Consider the following 22,389-nt stretch of genomic DNA (forward strand, 5'->3'; position numbering starts at 1 on the left):
ATGACTTCTTGGTTCAGCAGAGCAACAGTTGATCAATTTGGGGCAAGGGGGAGGAAAGAGAAAGAGAGAAATTGACAAAAAAAAAAAAGAGCGTAAACTATAAGGTATAATCTACCTGGATATTTAGATTACTTGATTTTAGCAAGAAATTGGCCACCTCAAAATGTATTTATTATGCTTACCTAACCATGGTACCGTGTTTTGTATAAAAAAGTAAAATCAACAGTAATTCCTCAAAGAGTTTTCTAAACACTTAAAGATTCCAAGCTTTACAGTCAAGACTCAGTACCCTGGAAACAGCTGAATTTTGGTAGATAAACAAACGAGTATTGAAAAATTATGATTTTATATTACATGCATCAAATATACTATTGGAAAGTTGCATACCCAACTTCCATCACACCTGTAACTGAGTAAGTGCTCTGCAAAGAACGATCCATCTCTCAGCTTCCTGATCAGCCATGCTTGCTTTTTGCGGAAAGATGGAAGTTTCTGGGGGATAAAATCAACACTATTAGAAACTGCTTATAATAGGATACCTTACCAAAAGGAGGTAGTCCATATGTTTGGGTTGCCTGAGGGTAGACAGCATAGGGTTGAGACTGCTGTAGCGTCTGGTACTGAGTCTGTCCAGGGTAAGCAGTTTCCGAAACAGGAACTGAGAGGATATGTGCATAAGGTCTAGAAAAGTTCAAGAAAACAAAAACTTTCATGAGTGATTTATTTTAGTAATGAAAAAGAGGGCAAATAGCTAATACCACTAAAAGCAAAGAATCAGCAATGAGGAGACTAACTTTCCACATTAAATGTCTCTTACTGTGGTCAGAAAGTAGAACTAATTTTTCCTTTCCTGGTTCTACTATCACCAACCTAAGAAACAATTTTATGGAAAATCTAATAGTTTCCAAATATCCTCCCAAGGTCTAAACACTATGCTACAAACAATTGCGGTTGCTACATGCAAGGCCCTATGTGAGATACAAGGATGGATTAAACTTGTTTACGTCCTTGTGTCTACATATAGAATAAAACTCTAAAATAACAGAAAACTGGAAAGAACAAGAATCTCAATTAGCTCTCATTCTCCACCTAGCCCTCTGGGCCAAACTAAAGTTATGAGAGGAAGAGAGGGACTTTGAAAAGAGGGTGAGGCTGGCAGAGAAAAGGCAAGCAATCACATTAGAAAACGGAGAGTAGGGGTGGGCCCCAATGTCGCCAGATCAAGCCTATAAAACAGGAGCCAGGTAACTAATAAAATCTGGGAAGTCTCAGACAGGACTCAGAATCTCCCCACTGATATTTAAGCCAGAGTATACAGCCACTAGTTGATGCTAACCACATCAGGTTTAGCTAGGGATTTGAATTCAGCAGTGAAACTTCTGGGACTTAAGACTAGCTAGATGACCTGGTCTTTCCATTCATGCAATAAGATGGTCCCACATTTTATGCACTGAATTTTTAGATACTGGTTATTTTATCTGGTGAGTTATGCTGTACTTATAATGCAAGAAAGTATAATGCAAGAAAGTAAGTGTTATATGTACCATATGAGTCATAACAATAAAATACTGAGAGGAAGGGGTGTTTCAGAAGGGGAAAAGATTTTTTTCAGCTTTGAGGAAGAGGAAAATGAAGGAAGGCTATAAAAAAGTGGTACGTGAGCTGAGCAGATAGGATGTGCAGAAATGGGAAAGGGTGTTCTAAGAAAAGAGAAAAACTCTAGCAAAGGTACGAAGGAAGGAACGCAAGAGCTTCAGCCTGCAAGGAACATAGATTATATTAAGGGAAGTATATAAAGGGAAGGAAGTAGCAAGAGAAAGAAAGATAGATAGCAAAGACCTTGAATACCAAGCTAAAAGAGTTCAGAACAACTGGGAGTCAATGCAATTGTTGAGCAAAGAGTGACAAGATCAGAGCTGTTCTTTAATAAAGATTAATGTGACATTGCTTTGTAAAATGGATTAGGAGGAGGAGAAACTGGAAATAGAGGTCCACCTAAAAAAGTTATATTATAATGGTTCAGATAAGTGGAAAGGAGGTCTGAATTAAGATAGAAGGCATGGCTAATAATAAGTCCTGAATGTAGCAGGTATGCAAATATTTTTTGAATGAATTTGGAATATGCAACATATTCATATCTCAGTAGATTCTAAGAGACTGAATTTGAAAATTTTTATTCTTCTTAGCCAGATATGAGACCAGGAAATAGCTCAGGTTGTAGTTGTTAATCAAGTCTTTTGGGAATGATTTAAAATCTCAGTGATTTCAAATAGATTAATCTTGAGATATGTTAAAGATCATAATATCCTTTTATATATAGTGTCTTTATAGCTCAAAGTATTTTCTTATCTCCTTTATAGCGATCTCAGGGAACACTCATTTCGCAGAAGAGGAAAACCACATGAAAATGACTGGCTCAAGAATGCTCTTAGTGTTAATACCAGATTAGAATCTGGAGAACTCATTGAGTTGACTTTTTAATTAGTTTATTTTATTTTTATTTATTTATTTGATTAGGAAGAATGGCCCTGAGCTAACATCTGTGCCCATCTTCCTCTTTTTGCTGAGAAAGATTGGCTCTGAGCTAACATCTGTGCCAACCTTCCTCTATTTTGTACGTGGGACGCCATCACAGCATAGCTTGATGAGCGGTGCATCAGTCCGTGCCTGGCATTCGAACCTGCGAACCCTGGGCCATCGAAGCTGAGTGCGCGAACTTAACCACTATGTCACCGGGCCAGCCCAGTTTATTTTTTAACTAGTGCAAAATTCAAAACGTAAAAATGGGCACAAGAAGGGAAAAAAATATCAGTTTTCTTTTTATAACAGGCCCATAGGTATCACTCACCTCTGTTACCAATTTCTTTATGTATCCTCCATATGTAAGCACATAAGAATATACCCTAGTTTAATAAGTACACTTGTATGTATCTATGTATGTGTAGGCTCCCTGTTTATCAATGCACAATTGGTAGCTTGGTATACACACTGTTCTGTACCTACTCATCTTGAAGATGATTAATTTGGTTGATCTTAAATGCTGATCTTACCCCGTGAAGGCCCAAAATGTTGCCTCTTAGTGACTTAAACCGGTTAAACCTGTCTAACTTCAAGCCCCATTGTACTTTGAGGACATTCCTAAAACAAGACACTGAACATATATTAGGCTGAGAAATCCCAGTCTGAGGCTGGCTTGAGCTGTTTTCATTGATCTGTCTATCAAGGTAGAGGAAAGACAGAATGATCAGAAGTCAATCAGTGACATGCTTCCATCACCAGAAGTATTTTTCATTTTTAGTGTCTGTTCATTTAAAGCGAGCTCCTAGGTAACAGTGATCTATTCCAGGCAACCATCTACTTTGTAAAAGGATGTTACATTACACAGACTACATTTAGAGGGAATAAAAAAATTGGAAAAGGGACAGAGAGAACAAGAAAGGTGGAAATAAGTTAAATGTCAACTTAATAAGTTAAGTTAAAATTTGCAATGAACCTAGAGAAAAAGCATTTTTGAAATAATTATTCAACTTACTTTGCAGAATACATTTGTGAGGTATAATCATTGGATGCGCGAGGGATGTAATCGGTGCATGTCATAACTGAAAGAAAGATATCACCAGGTAAAAAAGTTAAAACATTTCAAAAATGAAATGAGAAAATTGCATATCTCACTCTATAGTCTTTCAAACTAAATAACAGAATACAGCTTGGACATCAGAAATTTAGAAAGACTACATAGGAGAAAATACCTCACTCTTCTAATAACAGGTTTAGAGACAGTAAAAAAAGCTAGAATGTGTGGGGTATGGAAAAGAGCTGAGGATTGGTACCAAATGACCTCTATTTTTACCTATCACTGATCTAAAACCATAGATGAAGCAACCTCCTAAGCTCTCAGCTATGCTCATAGGCAAACTTAAAAAACCAAGGTCCATATGTGGTAAACCACATTATATTTCTTCAGCTTATTCATTCTGTGGGTTCTTACTCCATTCTGAGTAAAACACCATTAGAATGACTTGCAGGAAGACAGATTTGGGGAAAGTATCCAATTTTATTAGAAAACTGTTGCTACCACTGTCTATAATCAGCAGAGAAATGATGCAAGTATGCTTCTATACTACCCTTTTTTCAGCTTTGTAGTAAAGGCTTTAGGTTTGGCAAAGCAGAGACAGACCTGAGGAACCAATATGATGCTCTGATGAACCATCAAGTAAAGAGACTTTCACAGCTAGTGTCCTCTTGACCCCAATGACTTCATCTAGAATAGCTGTTGTGAAAGCTTGACCCTAATGACTTCATCTGTGATAAAGGCTGTAAATATTCAACTCAAGTGTGACAGATAGCAGAATCCTATTCATTAGGCACTATTTCAGTCCATGTTGTAGACAGAGTTACATCATAAAGAACTTGTACCAGACTCCTGAACTGTTCAAGAACTTCCTTCAACATCTATAAAGGAGGTTACTCTACCATGAATAGAGACTAAGGGTGAACCAACTAACTTTATGTCTAGCTGGGTTCCCTGAGTGTCTGACCCAAAAATGGAACTCTGGTTAAGAGCAGATGAGGGGCAAATTCATGCCCAACAGTAAGACAAATTGACATCTGTGAGTCTATCATAGAAGATCTTATTCATTGCCATTGTTCAAGACCTCTGAAAATAATTACTGGAAATTTGTAGATCACATTCATCCATAATCATTTTGACAAAAATGAAGGAGATCTCAACTAGATCTAAAGTTCATACCATCCATCACATAGAATGTGTTCATTTGAATTCTGCATGATGGTTCCTTCTCTGCTGACAAGTACTTAAAAAAACCCAAACCCTTCTCCTCCTCTGATTTAATTTAATTCTGAAGAGACTGACAGAATATCCTGGGAGAGTTAGGCCAATTTTTACATGAGAATAAATGATCTTTGCAGTACTTGGGAACCATGTAAGGATTATAAAGTCAAGGCATAGTCTGCTGTTACATCAGAGTAGCAGCAGTGGAGATGAGGCAAAACCTTGAAATATATTCTGAAGGTAAAACTAATATGACATTCTGATGGATGTGTACATAAGGAATGAGGAAAACAGGGGAATACAGGATAATTTCTAGGTTTTCAGCTTGAGCAACTGGAGGGATAGTGAAATCACTTCCTAAGATGGGGAAGTTTGGGGAAAGAATAGATTTGATGGGGGTTAAGTGAACAAAAAGCTTTCACACATTTTAAGTATGACTTCCCTTTTAGATATGTAAGTGGGGATGTCAAACAGGCAGTTAGATACACAAACAAAATCAGGGGAGAAGTCAGACTGGAAATATAAACTTGGAATTCATTAACAATGTATAAAATATTTAAAGTGATGCAACAGGTGAGAAAATGCAGAAAGAGAAAAGATGGCAGACTACAAACAAATCCTGAGGCCCACCAACATTCAGAGTTCAGATAGAGGAAGAAGGGCCAGCAAAGGAGAAAGGTGGGAGGAAAAGTGGCGAGAGGCAGGATATCAGGAGACAGAAATGTCCACCAGAATTAGTACTTTCGGTTCTGAAAGTAACTGACGACCTTGACAAAAGCAATTTCACTGGAAGAGTGGTGATGGAAGCTAAATTTGAGAGGGCCGAAGAGTGAATGGGAGGTGAGAAACCAAGTGAGGGTAACTTTCCAGAGGTTCCAAAAGGTCATGGAACAAAGAGAAGGTCTATAAATAGTGGAGGATGTGGAGCCAAAGGAGGGTTTTGTTTGTGTTTTAAGATGGTATTGCATCATGTCTCTTTACTGACAGGAAAGATTAAGAAGAGAAGAAGAGGGCCGGCCTGGTGGCGTAGCGGTTAAGTTCGCACGTTCCACTTTGGTGGCCTGGGGTTCGCCAGTTCAGATCATGGGCACGGACCGACTCACAGCTCATCGAGCTACGCTGAGGCAGCGTCCCACATAGAAGAGCTACAACTCTACAACTATGTACTGAGGCTTTGGGGAGAGAAAAGAAAAAAAGAGGAACACTGGCAACAGATGTTAGCTCAGGGCCCATCTTCCTCAAAAAAAAAATTAATAAATAAAATAAATAAATAATAAAAAGCTTACTGTGAAAACTTTGGGGAAAAAAAAAAGAAGAGACGAACATGATGACACAGGAGTGGTGTTAAGATAACTATAGTACCAAAGTTCTTAGGGAAGGTGAGAAGGGATAGGATATGAAGCACAAATAAAAGGGCTTACCTTTGACAGGAGCAAGAATACTATTTCCATTCTGACAAGAACGAAGCAAGAAAACATGGATACAAACACAGGTAGGTTTGAAGATTTGGTGGTGGTGGGATGATAAGGGAGTTTCCTGTCTTGACAGCTTCTATCTGAGAAGGAGTCATCAGGTAAGAATAAGGAAAGGTGAGTGAGGATGGGTGCTTTGAGAGGAAAAGAAGTGGTATGAAATATTAAAAGGTAAAACTCATTAGGGAAATGCACAAGGATTTCCAAGCATATTGGGTGCCTTTTGAGGCCCTGTGAGTAAATGGTCAGCTGGGTATATAATTTATCCAATAACATTTAGCTATTTGAATGCACTTACAGAGAAAGTGGAGAGTTGGATTAAACTAGTACTGGAGCTTAGCAAGGAGAGTACAAGAGGCAAAGTTATTAAAGGCACTTGTAAGGGAGTAATTATAATAAAGAAACATAGAATCTATGCTGAGTAAGAAGGACCATGAAGATAAGAGGGATATGACGGGTATTGGATAGGTCATTTACATGGATGTTGAAATCACTAAGAATAATAAGAGTTTAGATGGAGAAGAAAACAAAGAAGATCTAGTCTTTAAAGAGCAAAATGACTAGGAGTTCAGTCTGAGGTAAAAAGAAAAGTGGAGGAGGCATAAATATAGACTTCAAAGGAACTAGAGTTTTTGAAGGAAAAAAGGGAAGAGAAATGATTTGGAAGGATTGACAAGACTCCACTTACTTCCTGGCCCCTAAAGTATGTAAAGAACAGGACTTTTTCTTGGGGATGAGTTGGACATGCAAAAAACTGGAGACACTTTTCATTGATTAGAGTAGTTTCTCACAGTATGGACAGTTTCCCATATGCATCAGAATCACCTAGCTATCTTTTTAAAAATGCAGATTCCCATCCACATCAGATCTACTGAACAATAATCTCTGAAGATGAGGCTGGACTTCCACATTACAGACAAGCACTCCAGATAATTCTTAGACATGCTACAAGTGTGATAACCACTGGAATAGTACCTTTGAGGAAATATATATAACTCAAGATATACCATTTTTTTAAAAAGTCATACCATTTTTTAATACACAGGAAGTATATAAGATTAAGCATAACCATCAAGAGAAGAAACAACAAATGTCTTTTTTTAGAGTGTCTTACACAAATTTATTCTTTTAAAGTGTGTGGTAAAATATGAAAAGCACAGCTACTTAATTTCAGGGAGGACGATTTGCCCTACGGAGGCAATTTGGGGGAGTAAGTGGGTATGCTAGAGAAAGCTTACATCTCCACAAGAAAAAAACAGAACTCTCTACAAATTTTGTCTAATGCATGAATATAACTCTTCTATAGGTGAGTAAGGGTTGATAAGTGGAGGCTGTATCTTACTGAGTTGGATCTCCCTCAGGGCCCAGTATCAATCCTGGGCTCTCAGGGGATTACTTTTCTTTTTTTGCTTAGATTGATAGGTAAAATCATTGGGTTATTAGAAAGGTGAAAAAATATCAAGTCCTCCTGGGCAGCAGTCAAAGGTTGGCTCACAAACTTTTCTTTCTGAGTAAGACACTATTACCTTTAGAACATCCAACCTCAAAACAAAAATCAAATCACCAAGTGTGACTCCTTGGTGAGTAGATTCCACATGATTTTGTTCCTCATTTGGTATGTCAACAAAGCTTACAGGAGAGCAAAAGGATGAACACACACACACAAGGAAAGGAAAGTCTTCTGGATATTCTGGACAAAAAAGGCAATCAAGTGAAAACCAATTATAAAAGAATAGCATCACCTGGTTATAGGAATACCTCTTCCGTCATGCCTAGAATATGGTACTTACTTTCCTCTGACATGGTAAGGTTTGATGCAAGGCTTGAAGTTTCAGGTTTCTGATCACTGACTTCAGGGTTGCTTACTTGACTGGGAGAATCAAAATGAACATATTAGCCCCGATTGATCTGCTGCAGTGCTGAAAGTGATTAAATCAAACCCATTTCTTCCTAGGCTATACAAGTAAGAGGCATAGTAAGTCTTCTTCACGATATCTTTACTTTTGTTTTTTAGCAGCTACCTGAAGAGCTAGGGCCAGGGCTAGTACACTCAGCATTCTACTGTTCTTTCTCATATCCCTAGAGCCCTTCAGTTTTTATATCACTCAGGAATTTCAGATAAGTCACAGGCAAGTCAGATTTTCTCTAAAGACCATGTGGTAAAAGAAAAATTCCACAACACCTAAGAACTGCTCTGTCACCTTGTTTCCCAGGTACCACAGGAAAGTAGGGAGATGCCTGATTTCAGACAGTGGTTCTCACAATCACTTGAGAAGTTTTTTCAAATTAAACATGCTTGCTTCCAAGAAAGGGTTCTGAACCTTAAAATGGTTCATTCCACTGTATTTCTCTTCTCCCCAGTTACAAAAAAAAATTTTTTTTTAATACCCAAGACTGAGCAACATCTTTTTTTTCAACTTATAAGGAAAATTAAGAGAAATTGCGAAAGGTAAATCACATAAGCTGGAGGATAAGTCATTATGTTAGACATTTCAGTGTTGGGAAGATTCTCGCTGAAATTCCGGAATGGAGATTATACTCACTTTCATCCCTCACAATGTCCTCCTTCTTCCTTCTACCTTACTTTCCACTCTCCAGTTATTCCCTCAACTATCAGTATAGCATAGTAGTTAAGAGTAGAGACTCTAGAGCCAAACTGCTTGAGTTCATATGCCATCTGCCAAAACTAGCTTTATGACTTTAAGCAAGTTGCTGAGCTTCTCTGTGCTCCAGTTTCTTCAACTGTCAATGAAGGATAACAATAGAACCTACCTCATAGGGTTGGGTTGTTATAGGGATTAGGGTTGTTATAGGGATTAATTTGTTAATATATGAAAAGTATTTAGAGCAGAGACTAAAACAGAGTAAGTACAATATAACCACAGCTAGTATTATTATATTACAACTTCTCCCCAGCCCAGGCATCCTTCCCACATTCATGTTCCCTAGAAAGAAATACTACTTTGCTGTTCTACTCTCTAGGGAGAAATGGAAGACACTGTACCAGAGGCTCCATATATCTGGAAAGATAAGACTAACGAAAGGTAAGAGTAGTTTCTACACAACAGAATTTTAAAAAGAAATGTTACTTATATAAAAAATACACAGCACCAAAATTCTTAAAGCTCTCATATCTTTTCTGAACAGACCTCTAATATTTAAGTATAATGTCAATAAAGTTTTTTTCCCTGGTATATTCTGAATGTTCAAACAATTTTTTCCACAGATGTAATTAATTTTTAAAGCTAAATCCCCAAATGAAGTTTATTTTTATCTAGTTACTCAAATGTCTGTAGTTTTAGAACAGCATTTAATGTACTAACTAAGATGTGACTATGGGAATTGAAGGATAAGGGTAAGAAACCATACTGAGTAGTTATATCACTGTTTCCCAAACTGGTCTATTATTATAATTACCTGAAGACTGGTAAAAATACAGACTTCTGAGCCCCATCTCTTGCCTAATTAAATAGGATTCCAGAAGAAGGGTATAAAACCAGAGAAGAACTTCCCATTTCTGACTACGATGACTGGTTTGTCGTCTGTATGTACCTGGATAAGTCTGGGGTTCACTGTTATACCCGCTGTTGAAAGACTATTTCTCGATTCTGTATCTTAGAAGGTATATTTGTATGGTCTGGTATACAATGGACCAGCTCCTAAAATCCTGTAGTCCTGGACTCTTATGTTATAGCAGAACTCCCTACATATTCAACTGAGTGTCTAGAGATTATGTAGAGACAACAAGGCCAAGACAGTGAAATAACTCTAGCACTCTGTTAAATATTTAAAATGATTATATCTAGAAAAATTATATACTGTCTCAAAATATAATTATTTTCACAGTTATATAAATATAAATTTTACTTAACAATATGTACATGACAGGAAAAAATGTTCTAAAACAAAATCATCCTCTGCAAAAAAAGAGCAAAAACACCCAAACTCCAAATAGCGAGCATCCTGAATACCTCATTCTCATTCAATAGAACTCCTGTGAATAATCAACACAATAAACGGATGAAGGGATAAACAAAATGTGGAATAGATGTATGGTGGAATATTATTCAGTCTTAAAAAGGAAGGCAATTCTGACACATGCTACAACATGGATGAACCTTAAAGACATTATGCTAAGTGAAACAAGCCAGTCATAGAAAGACAAATACTGTATCATTCCACTAATATGAGGTATTTAGAGTAGTCAAAATCATAACAACAGAAAGTAGAACGGTGGTTGCCAAGAGCTGAGAGAAGGGGGAAAAGGAGAGTTATTGTTTAATGAATACGGAGTTTCAGTTTGGGAAGATGAAAAAAGTTCTGGAGATGGATGGTGGTGATGGTTGCACAACAACGTGAATGTACTCAATGCCACTGAATTATACACTTAAAAATGACTGAAATAATGAATTTTATGTTATGTATATTTTATCATAATAAAGAAGCTGCTGAAAGACAAAGGTGATAGGTGCCATAGTACAACTGGAGGGGTCAGCCTTAGATAAGTGTGGGCGAATTAACTTCAGCGGATAGGGTAGCAAAAAATACTGTAGAGAAGCAGATACGTGGGTAGATGTGGTGACAGACAAATGAGATAGTTCCTATCTAATTGTTTCTAATTTCTCTTTGAATTAGGGAGCAAGATCCTCAGCTGAGTGAATGGGAGTAGAGTGAAGTGGAGGAGAGGGGATGCGAAGAAGGCAGGAAGCAAGGAGGGAGGCAGGGAGGAAGGGAGGAAAGGAAAGAGAGAAGAAAGATGCTTTTAGAGACTAGGAAATAAAACACACCAGGAAAGGTGGTTGGACCACCAAGAGTGTTTAAGTGCCTGTTTGAGATGTACTCATGAATGGAAACTGAGATCAGTCAGCACAGTCTTTTGTTTTTCTCTCACAATGTTCAGGTGATTGAGAATAAGTATGAATAGATGGATAGCCAGGCTTAACCAGGGTTGTAGTTTTGCTAGGGAAGTATGACACAGGAGGAAATTAAGAATGTTTGTAATGGAATGCTTGTAATGGACTCATTAAAGTAATAGATCTTATAATTTAAGCAGCATAAGGAAGATACTGAAGTCTTTTTTGGGGGAAGAGTCAATGGTTGATCATGAAAATATGCTAGATCATTTAATTGAAAGTGTACAGTAAGGCATCATATGGCTAGTGTGGCAGTAGAATAAACAAGCTGGAATGGAGCGTGTGGTAGTAAAAGAGTAGGATTCTGGAAATTAAGACGTTAGAGATAATATAGTTACTGGTGCATATGGCTGTGGACAAATGATAGGAGGTAAGAACCACGGAAAATTGAAAACCAGGGTGCTGTGGAAGCAAAAGCATGAGGTGCAAAGAAGCTACCTCTTGTCTATAAGGGGAGTGGAGCTAATGCCTAAGGCATCCCATATCCATTTGGTAATTCAAGCCAAATCTCTTGGATTTCCCTTATTTCTGCTTATTCTTCCTATTTTGTATACTGTACATCTGACTAAAGAATATTCACCATCGTGTCTCCTCCATATATCACAGGATCTGACAGATAAAGTGAGTTTAGCACATATTGTTGAATAAATAATGCATGAATAAGAAAAAAAATCAGGGCTCATGTGTTTCAAGGACAAACTTTTGAAGAGAAATTTTTATCTTGAACCAAATAATTTTAAAATGTAAAGACTGATGCTAAAAACTAAAGAGAGTCGTCAACCCAAATCAGGCCCATATACTAATCAGTATGTGAAGAAAATTATAAATAAATCATTAAAAGAAAGTCAAGTTTATATACCTTAAAGTTTGCTCTCCTGACTCTTGCATCTTGGCTTTTTTCACCTGCAAAAATAAATACATAAAGGCATCAATGTAGTGATCTGTTTTTGAAATCATCTAGCTAATCAAATGGCAGGCTAATATTAACTAATAAATTACAGGGTGACTGTTTCATTTTATTTTGCTTAGATTTATTTAATTAACCCTTGTTTTATTTTAGAGTTAGAGATGGATTTCTTTGTTTTTCACATGGATTTGTTTCTTTTTTTTTTAAATGAAAAAAGTGTTTTTCAAATTCAAGGTAAAATGTTTACCAGATAAAGTATCCAAACTTGGGTACAAATTAGTTGGTTTTAAATTTTAACAGACATATAATTATATAATCAAACAATCAGTATGGCAATCTTGCTATCATCTACTGATTTATTTAACAGAAATGTCTTCATACTTAAATTACCTATATGCCAAAAATAAAGATAAATTCTTATCAGGTTATCAGTAATTTTTTTTTTTTTTGTGAGGAAGATCAGCGCTGTGCTAACATCTGCCAATCCTCCTCTTTTTTTGCTGAGGAAGACTGGCCCTGGGCTAACATCTGTGCCCATCTTCCTCTACTTTATATGGGATGCCGCCACAGCATGGCTTGCCAGGCGCTGCGGGATCCGAACCGGCAAACCCCAGGCCACCGCAGCGGAGCGAGTGTACTTACTTAACCACTTGCGCCACCGGGCCGGCCCCAGGTTACCAGTAATTTAAAAAATATTCTTCACACTCTTCTGGTCTTTTTCCATACTTTTATTTTTTCTAAGAAAATTCCTTCTTCTGTATGATAAAAGATACCATAAACCAACGAGGCAGTCAAGGGATCCCAGAATGATATATAAACTGTGACAAAAGAATTAAACTGTATTACAAATGTGTGACATAACCTCACTGAAAGAGGTGAGAGGAAAAGGAGCTGACTTAAGTAATGATGGAAAATGGTGTTCTGACTGAAAACTGCAAGGCTAAAGAAAAGAAAAATGCAAACTCTAGTTTATCTGTCTGCCATAATTTCAAAAATGACAAAATATAGGCTCTTGCTACAAAATTTACTGTCCTTCCCACCTGAAGATGACAGTATTTACATAAGATCAGATAGTAATGTAATTTTCCAATAATGGGGGTGAATTGCTGCTTAGTTCACCCAAAGACCCTCTTTGTGATCAAAGAGCTGGTTGGTTGAGTAACCAAAACAGTCTATAGTCTCCAAACAATAATCCATACAAAGAAAATTACAGCACTGAGGAATCTAATTTATCATAGTCTTAATTGTATTAGAGCCACAGAGTAACAAATGTAGCTACTGAACTCCCAAAAAAAGGTCCTGGAGCAAAACTTAAAATAAGGGCCTTTCAAGTAAGAACTATGCTTTTCCACTTTTTATTTATTACAGCGCTGACCCAGTAAAAAGAGTAAGTACTCAGAAACAGAAATGGAGAACATGTACCTAAAGTCATGTCTACCAAACTAAAAAGTCTGGGGGAAGAAAATGTGTTGTCAGCTGATTTTTTACCTTTCATGGTCCATTGTCCACCTTGATTGGGACAATTATATCCCCCCGTAAATCAAGGATAGGAAGCATGTGCTTGCTACCTTGGCACCAGAGGCAGGTAACCTAACTCAAAGGATACAGATTTCACTGGATTACAATAGGGTTCGAACAATACAATCTAGAAACTGACAGAACATAAAATAGTGTAGCTACTTTGGAAAACAGTCTAGCAGTTCCTCAAAAGGTTAAATATAGAGTTAGGGGCCGCCCCGTGCCTTAGCGGTTAAGTGCGCGCACTCCGCTACTGGCGGCCCGGGGTTCAGACCCCGGGCGCGCACCGACACATCGCTTCTCCAGCCATGCTGAGTCCGAGTCCCACATACAGCAACTAGAAGGATGTGCAACTATGACATACAACTATCTACTGGGGCTTTGGAGAAAAAAAAAATAAAAAATAAAATAAATAAATAAATAAAAATAAATAAACCTTTATAAACATAGAGTTACCATATAATCCAGCAATTCCACTCCTATATAACCAAAAGAAATGAAAACATACATCCACACAAAATCTTGCATATGGGGGCCGGCCCAGTGGCATAGTGGTTAAATTCATGCGCTCTGCTTTGGCAGCCCAGGGTTTGCAGGTTCAGATCTCGGGTGTGGACACGCACCGCTTATCAAACCATGCTGTGGCAGGCGTCCCACATATCAAGTAGAGGAAGATAGACACAGATGTTAGCCCAGGGCCAATGTTCCTCAGCAAAAAAACAGGAAGATTGGCAATGGATGTTAGCTCAAGGCCAATCTGCATCGCCAAAAAAAAAAACAAACAAAAAAAACACCAAACTTGTCCATGAATGCTTATAACAGCATTATTAAAAATAGCCAAAAAATGGAAACAACTCAAGTGTCCATGAACAGATGAATGGATAAATAAAATAATGATAAATAAATAAAATGATAAATGTTAACCAAAATAAATCCACACAATGAAATATTACTCAGCAATAAAAGGGAATGAAGTACTAATAGATGCTACAACATGGATGAACCTTGAAAAGATTATGCTGAGTGAAAGACACCAGTCACAAAGCACCGCATATTGTATGATTCCATTTACATGAAATGTCCACCAACAGGTAAATATTTAGACAGAAAGTAGATGAGTAGTTGCCTAGGGTTGGAAGGGATAGAAGAATTGGGGGGTGATTGCTTATTAGTATGAAGTTTCTTTTTGGAGTGATGAAAATGTTCTAAAACTGATTCTAGTGATGGCTGAAAAACTGTGAATATACTAAGAACTACTGAATTGTATATTTTAAAATGGGTATGTGAATTATGTCTCAATAAAGCTGTTACGTAAAAAATGACATAATCTTATGGGCATGTTATCACTAAAGATAACATAAAAAGGAAGAACCACTGGCAGATTCATGAATCAGGGTTCTATTTGTGCCTCTGCTAAAAAATATAATCATGCTTTAAATATTAAACAGAGCAAAGTAATACAAATAACCCAGTACATGAATTCAGAATATCCTGGCTCAAGGCTCAGTTTTGAGAGTTAATTCACCGTATGTCTTTACTTCTCTGCAGCTTCTTCCTCATCTGTAAAAGAAACATACAACTACCTACTTCACAGGGCTGCTGTGAAGATGAAATTTAAAGAGAAAGAGCTGCTTATGAAAGACAAAGCGCTATACAATCGTTAAAGTTTAGTGTTATCACCACTGACAGCAGGAACAAAGTTGAATCCCTAAAATATCAAGACAGGGTTAAGAAATACTACTTTCTAGATAAGAAAATTTATATTGTGCATCTCCAATGTCATTCCAGAATTATTCTGAGATGACTTCAAACATACAGTTTCATTAGTGCCACTAGTCGATTCTGACTCCTAGTGACCCTGTGTCCTGCAGAGCGGAACCCTGCCCAATATTTTTGTGCCATCCTCTCACCTTCTGGCGCTATATCAGACAACGCTCCACTGCTATTCATAGGGTTTTCAAGGCCAATTTTTTCAGAAGTGGGTGGCCAGGTCCTTCTTCCTAGTCTGTCTTAGTCTGGAAGCTCCACTGAAACCTGTCCACCATGGGCGACCCTGCTGGTATTTGAAATACCAGTGGCATAGCTTTCAGTATCACAGCAACATGCAGCCGTCACAGTGTGACAACAGACGGGTGGGTGGTGTGGTTCCCTGACCAGGAAATGAACCTGGGATACTGTAGCGAGAGCACCGGATCTTAACCACTAGACCACCAGGGCTGGCTATACAATTATAGTGGCTTCTAAGTCTTAACAAGAGGCTAAATCATACTAGTACTAGACAAACTGCAATCCTGGGAATGAAAAAACTAATAAAATCTGCATGGAGACTATGAAAAGGAAGAACATTTGTGTCAGAATTTATCCATCAGTGTCCAACAAAGAGAAGCATATCATTCTATTTTACTAGAAAGTCTATATTTTAGAGCAGGAAAAGGGCTTGATCATAACCTAGATGAAATTTCACACACAAAACTAATTAACACCATTTTCTTTATCATGCTTATGAACAGCCATCTAATTATTAATTTGACTTCCAGAAGCTGACATAAGAAATTAGCACACAGAAAGTGAGAATAAGCATTCCAAATTACTAGACAGGTAAACACCTGTGGCAGAGACAACTGCCTGTTCCACCAGGGCATACTGGGTGTGACTTGTGATGGGCGGCAAAATATGTGATTTTTAAGTTCATAGGCTACCACTCCAAAAGAAGTCACATCCAGACCTAGTAGAAACTACTGGGCAGATCCTGGATCTGATCTGGATGCAGCAAATGATGGAATTTGGGGCTGCTTCTCTTAAGAGGAGTGTGTGGGGAAAGGAGGTATAGACTGTTCTTTATGTGTGAAAAACGAAACAAGTGAACCAAAGGGAAGATTATGGTGGATTCACTGATAAATGTTCAAGTCTTTTTCCTCTTCCTGGACACATGGGATGCTACAGACTGAATGTCTGTATCCCCCAAAATTCATCTGAAACCTAATCCCCAATCCAGCCCTGCTTGCTGTCAGGTTGCAGCCATGTAAGCCACTTCTAGAACCAGCCGTTAAAAACATTCTATGTGAGGCCAGCCCGGTAGCATAGTGGTTAAGCTCACTTGCTCCACTTCAGCGGTCTGGGGTTCGCAGGTTCAGGTCCCGGGTGCGGACCTACACACCACTCACCAAGCCATGCTGTGGTGGCGTCCCACATATAAAATAGAGGAAGATGAGCACAGAGGTTAGCTCAGGGCCAATCTTCCTCACCAAAAAAACCAACCAAACAAACAAAAAAACATTCTATGTGATCCTTCAAGCCTCTCTTGCCTTTCTTTGGCAATCATGAAGTCCACAAGTTGAAGATAATGGCATCACAAGATGAAAGCAGCCTTCAGGGAGGATTGGCCCAGGAAAAGTGTCAATCCACATGAAACTAATATGAGAGAAAAATACAATTTTTTTTGTATTAAACTACTGAGACACTGAGGATATTTGTTACAGTAGCTAGCAGCATTGCTCCCACTAATAATTACCCTGCTGCAGATTCTCCAATGTTAAATACCTTTAATGAGAATTCTGGTTCATATTCATGCTATCATTCATTCAACTGAGTGTTCCCTATCAAGCCCTTCTGATAGGGAACATGATAAAATACAGTCCTTAACTTCAAGGCACTCACAGTCTAGTTGAAAAGAAAGATAAGTAAATAGATAATTTCTAAAACAGTGAAATAAATATTCTGATAGATGTATAAGATGCTATGGAATACATAGAAGGGGCATGAACCCCAGTCTTTTTATTGGGGGTAAGTAGCCAAGGAATGAAGGGATATATTAGGCCTAGTAAGTCAGGAAAAAGTTTCCAGAGAAGTATTGTGTAAGACAGTGTTTCTCAAGGTTTTTTTTCTGACTCTCTGCATGTTGAAAACATATTCTCACCAGTTAACACCTTTAATAACATTCTACGATTTTAATTCAATTGAGAATTATTAGTCTAAGTTGAAACTTCATGGATAAACTAGATTTAGCCAGCAAAGAGGGGGAACTTGTGTTTGGAGGTAGGTACAGCAATCCACACATGGGGAATAGCGTGTATAAAGAGGTCCACAGATGAGAGAGAGAACATGCAACCCAGCCTACTGAAAATTCACTATGATTGGGAGCAATGAGTTTGAGAGGAGGGGTGGTAAAATCAGGCTACACAGGTAAACAGAAGCCTAATCATGAAGGTATTTATAAGTCAGATTAAGAAATTCAATTTTACCCTGAGGGTAATGAGGGGGCCTTAGAGTATTAGCAAGATAACATGATCTACTCTGAATTTTAGAAAGATCACTCTAATAAAGTGTAGATGGAAAATGAACAGGCGGGGGACCAACTAAATATAAGAAAACCTGAGGAGGCTGTTGCATTAATTCAGGTAAGAGAAGATGGCCTAAAAATACTTGACAATTCTCAGAGTAAACTAAAGCAAGTGAAGATCACTGCTGGACTGTGCTGGTTCCATGATACAACCACCCTCTAAGATTTACTAGATTACTGTAGATAACTTTTTAGCTTTGTGCTAATTTCAGGAATCAGAAAAATAAAAAGTTGCTAAATCTGGGTCTATGAAATAAGAAAAATATATATAATGCAAAAATATATTTATATTCATATATATTTCCACTTACTGAAAATCTGATAACCTAAACGAAAAAAGAATATTTCACCTACTTAATCTCTTTCTATCCCTTGTTCACACAAGACACAAAACTAGCATTTAGTCATGACACAACACTGCAAGGACAGAAAATAAAAGATAAGGTACCTAGACCCTTTTTTGGATGGAGGGGCACTTCTAGTGAGTAATACTAACAGGCCCACACTTAGTCTGCTTGGGGAAAAAAAAAAAATCACAGGGTTATAAATAACTTTATGTTACCAAAAGCAACCTTCCCAAAATGCAAGAATCCTGACCACAGATGGGGAGATCCTCTCTCTGATGAATGTACAGACTCTAGTTTGAAGAGTAGAGTATAAAGAGCAGCATCAGATCAAGTATAACACCTTCACACTGTAATTTACATACTGTGAGTCCCTGAAGAAGTAATGTTAAGTCAATACATGTTACCTTTTGATACTTTAATTTAAAATATCAGTTATTCTTGCCAGCTGTCACATAGATACTTGATCCATTTATATCCTAAATCTTTCAGCTATCAATAAAAATGCTGAGTGTCCTTAAAGACAATATATAACAGCTCCTGGTGATTGTCATGTCTTTTTCTAAGTGTCCAGAAAGGTCTGTTCAATAATCTGTTTTAGAATGCTGTCATTAATCAGCATTGAACTAATACTAATCTACGGTTTCCAGCACCTAATTCCTTCCTCCCTGCCACCACCTTTGAATAAAAAAACTGAACAGTGTGACATTTGTTTATAGTATTGTTTCAAGCACGTCTCTCACTCTGTGATTTGTCAGATGATCAACATTGGTTTGGCAGCCATGCTTGTAAATTTTAGGTTTATGGGATAAAACTTCTATGAGTCTGGAGGATTAAAACTCATTTGAAATAACTTAGGCACTTGCTTATAAATACGGGAATAAAATATTTTTTAAAAAATTCAGGACCGGCCCCGTGGCTTAGTGGTTAAAAGTGCGCGCGCTCCGCTGCTGGCGGCCCGGGTTTGGATCCCCGGCGTGCGCCGACGCACCGCTTCTCCGGCCATGCTGGGGCCGCATCCCACGTGCAGCAACTGGAAGGATGTGCAGCTATGACATACAACTACTGGGGCTTTGGGGGGAAAAAATAAATAAATAAAATCTTAAAAAATTCAGATATGCTAGCCTTTACAGTTTGAAGATTACTCCCCTTGATAGAGAAGATAAAAAGAAATTAGAGCTTGAGTAAAGACATTCTCTCTTAGCCACTTGTTCCATCCCTTTCTTCTCCTTACCCACCAAGCCCAAAACACAATTTTTAAGGTTTTTGTCTTTTTTGGGTGAGGAAGATTGGCCCTGAGCTAACATCTGTTGCCAATCTTCCTCTTTTTGCTTGAGGAAGAGTGTCACTGAGCTAACACCTGTGCCAGTCCTCCTCCACCCTGTATGTGGGACGCTGCCCCAGCATGGCCGGATGAGTGGTGGGCAGGTCCACGTCTGGGATCCGAACCCACGAACCCCAGGCCGCCGAAGCGGAGCATATGAACTTAACCACTACACCACCGGGCCAGTCCCTTAAGGTCCTTTTTACTGTTCTTAAGAATGTTTCCCAAGCTTCATTCCTTTTCTATGTTTTAGCCTAGAGTACACTATGGTTGTAAGCATTTACCACCTCTTCTGTCTACAGTATTACTAATTTCTTTTTAAAATTTAAATACAAAAGGCACACATGCTTATATTTTAAAAAATCCAAACCATACAGATATGTATAAAATAAAATATAGAGGACTTTATTCTCTGCCCCTTCACCTCCATGAAATAATCAGTATTAAGTTTGGTATATATTCTTCTAAAAACTTTTCCTATGCATGTATGTCCTTTAAAAACTTGAGTTGAGAGAGCACTCCCAAGGGCCATAAAGGAGTTTTTAAGTGCTTCCAGTTCGCCAGGAATAGCCTTGGTTTGTATCTCTTAATCTAGTCTGATTAGTGTTCCCTTTCACTCTTCAACAGAGTTCCAGTTTGGACAATAATATGAGCTGCTTCAGAGTAGTTGAAAAAGAGGAAGACTAGGGGAAAAAGACTCAGTGAGTTCAAGGTAAGTGATGACCACAGAGAGAACCATTTCTGATTGTAGAGAATTGAGGATTAAGTGGCAAAAAGAGAAAGTGAAAGAACTGGAGGCTAGGATTTATGTTGCATTGTAAACAATGACCTGAACTAATCTTAAGATAGAGAAAGCAAATAGTAGAGAAACAAGAGAGGGATGATTCAGTAAGGAAGAGACGATGGGATTAAAATAACTCCAGTAATAATACACATCAGTAATACCTCTCTCTACATATAGGTAACAGAAGGGTTAAAAATCTTGACTTCACTTATCATCATCAACTTGGGATACGACCATTCTTTCCACTCACATATTAGATCTCTACTACAACCTGTGAAAACCTGTTTTTCTCCTCAAAGCCTGATGTTTACTCCTCCTATTCTAATTAATTTTAATTTTAATTTTTTTTGTGAGGAAGATCAGCCCTGAGCTAACGTCTGATGCCAATCCTCCTCTTTTTTCTGAGGAAGACTGGCCCTGAGCTAACATCCGTGCCCATTTTCCTCTACTTTATATGGGATGCTGCCATAGCATGGGTCGACAACTAGCGCATCAGTGCGTGCCCAGGATCCAAACTGGCGAACCCCCGGACACCGCCACAGCAGAGTGCGTGCGCACTTAATCGCTTGCACCACCGGGCCGGCCCCCTATTCTAATTATTTTTAACAGGTCATAGGTATTCTGTGTTTTCTTAGATTCTGTAATTGTCTATTCGGCATCCACTAATCACAGGGCCAAACTAAGGGCTAAAATTGTTTACATCTCCCCTGCAGTCCAGAGCTCATTCTCTGAACCACCTCCTTTATCTAACCTGCACAGACCAAGTCTGTATCTCTCCTGCTCTAAACCAACCCAGGGCCAGATTCCAGACATCTAATAAGAGCCCCTAGCCGCCAAAACCCACTGGAATTATTCAAACTAGCCAAACCTAAATTGTCTAACCTGCCTTGCCTTGCCTCACCTCGCCTATAGAAATCCCAAGAAAGGCTGTAGCCTGTGTCTTCCCCTGGCTCCCTTCTGCCTCCTGACCAAAACTGGTGCTTCCCCTGTGGCCCTATGTGGCGTGCCACGCCTCTCATTTCTAAGGGAACTGTAAGTAACATTAAACTTTTCTTTCAACGGCACTGACCTTTCTGTACTGTCACTCAGTCATGTTTATAAATTAAGACCCAGGCACAAATCAATAAGGAAATGATGTCCCACGACATTCACCACTTATTATCAGCAGAAAATTTGTTTCTAAAGTGCTTTAATTTCTCACCTTTCTCTGAAGTAACAATCAGGTTTTGCACATCATGTTATAGAAATTGAACAGAACGGCAAAGAAATGAAGCAGAGCAAAAAAGATGACCCGTCAGCAGGTCAGCCTCACAATTCTCATTACCTTAAATAGGTAAGGGGTAACTAATGACAATACCCATGTCAACAGTATGCTAACACTTACATAACACTTTCGAAACTGTGACTAGATCTCTGTCTTTCATTAAAAACTCAATGACATAGTTTTCCTTGGTACATTTAGTGTCTCTAATTCAGCTATTTGTTCTTACAGTGTATATCCCAGACACATTGCTGAGGATGATTTTTAACCCTGCCATTTCCCTGATTATTAAAGTCCCACCAGGGATAGGGGATGACATTTCAAGATTTCAAAAGGTCATTTTACCAATTTTTTATGTCTTCCTAAGTTTTAAACTTATCATAAGTGAGAAGGCTAAAAGAATAATGGTAAAGTAATCATCAGTATGCATTTTTCAATATAAAGAAAAATATTAAAAATATATTAAAGGACTTCATTATTTAAATGGAAGCTAGGGGGTCGGCCCAGTGGCGTAGCAGTTAAGTGTACGTGCTCCGCTTTGGCGGGCCGGGGTTTGCAGGTTCAGATCCCAGGCGCACACTCATGCACCACTTGTCAAGCCATGCTGTGGCAGTGTCCCATATAAAATAGAGGAAGGTGGGCATGGATGTTAGCCCAGGGCTAATCTTCCTCAGCAAAAAGAGGAGGACTGGCATCAGATGTTAGCTCAGGGCTAATCTTCCTGACACACACACA

The 22,389-nt window shown here is 38.3% G+C and overlaps 1 protein-coding gene across 6 annotated transcripts in view; it reads right to left on the reverse strand.

Annotated features, from left to right (window-relative positions):
* EYA3 (EYA transcriptional coactivator and phosphatase 3) overlaps nucleotides 1–22,389 on the reverse strand; it is a 99,911-nt gene that overhangs the window by 49,091 nt on the left and 28,431 nt on the right. For 5 of the 6 annotated variants that reach the window (XM_058553399.1, XM_058553395.1, XM_058553397.1 and 2 more), the window contains 4 exons: nucleotides 12,037–12,080; nucleotides 8,055–8,134; nucleotides 3,533–3,599; nucleotides 545–681 (listed from right to left, as the gene is read on the reverse strand). In XM_058553399.1, the coding sequence (XP_058409382.1) occupies nucleotides 545–681; nucleotides 3,533–3,599; nucleotides 8,055–8,134; nucleotides 12,037–12,080 (328 nt within the window). Of the gene's footprint in view, nucleotides 1–544; nucleotides 682–3,532; nucleotides 3,600–8,054; nucleotides 8,135–12,036; nucleotides 12,081–22,389 lie in introns of those variants that run through there. The other variant, XM_058553400.1, reaches the window with a different exon arrangement.

Source organism: Diceros bicornis, chromosome 13, assembly GCF_020826845.1.
Source record: "Diceros bicornis minor isolate mBicDic1 chromosome 13, mDicBic1.mat.cur, whole genome shotgun sequence".
Classification (NCBI taxonomy): Eukaryota; Metazoa; Chordata; class Mammalia; order Perissodactyla; family Rhinocerotidae; genus Diceros; species Diceros bicornis.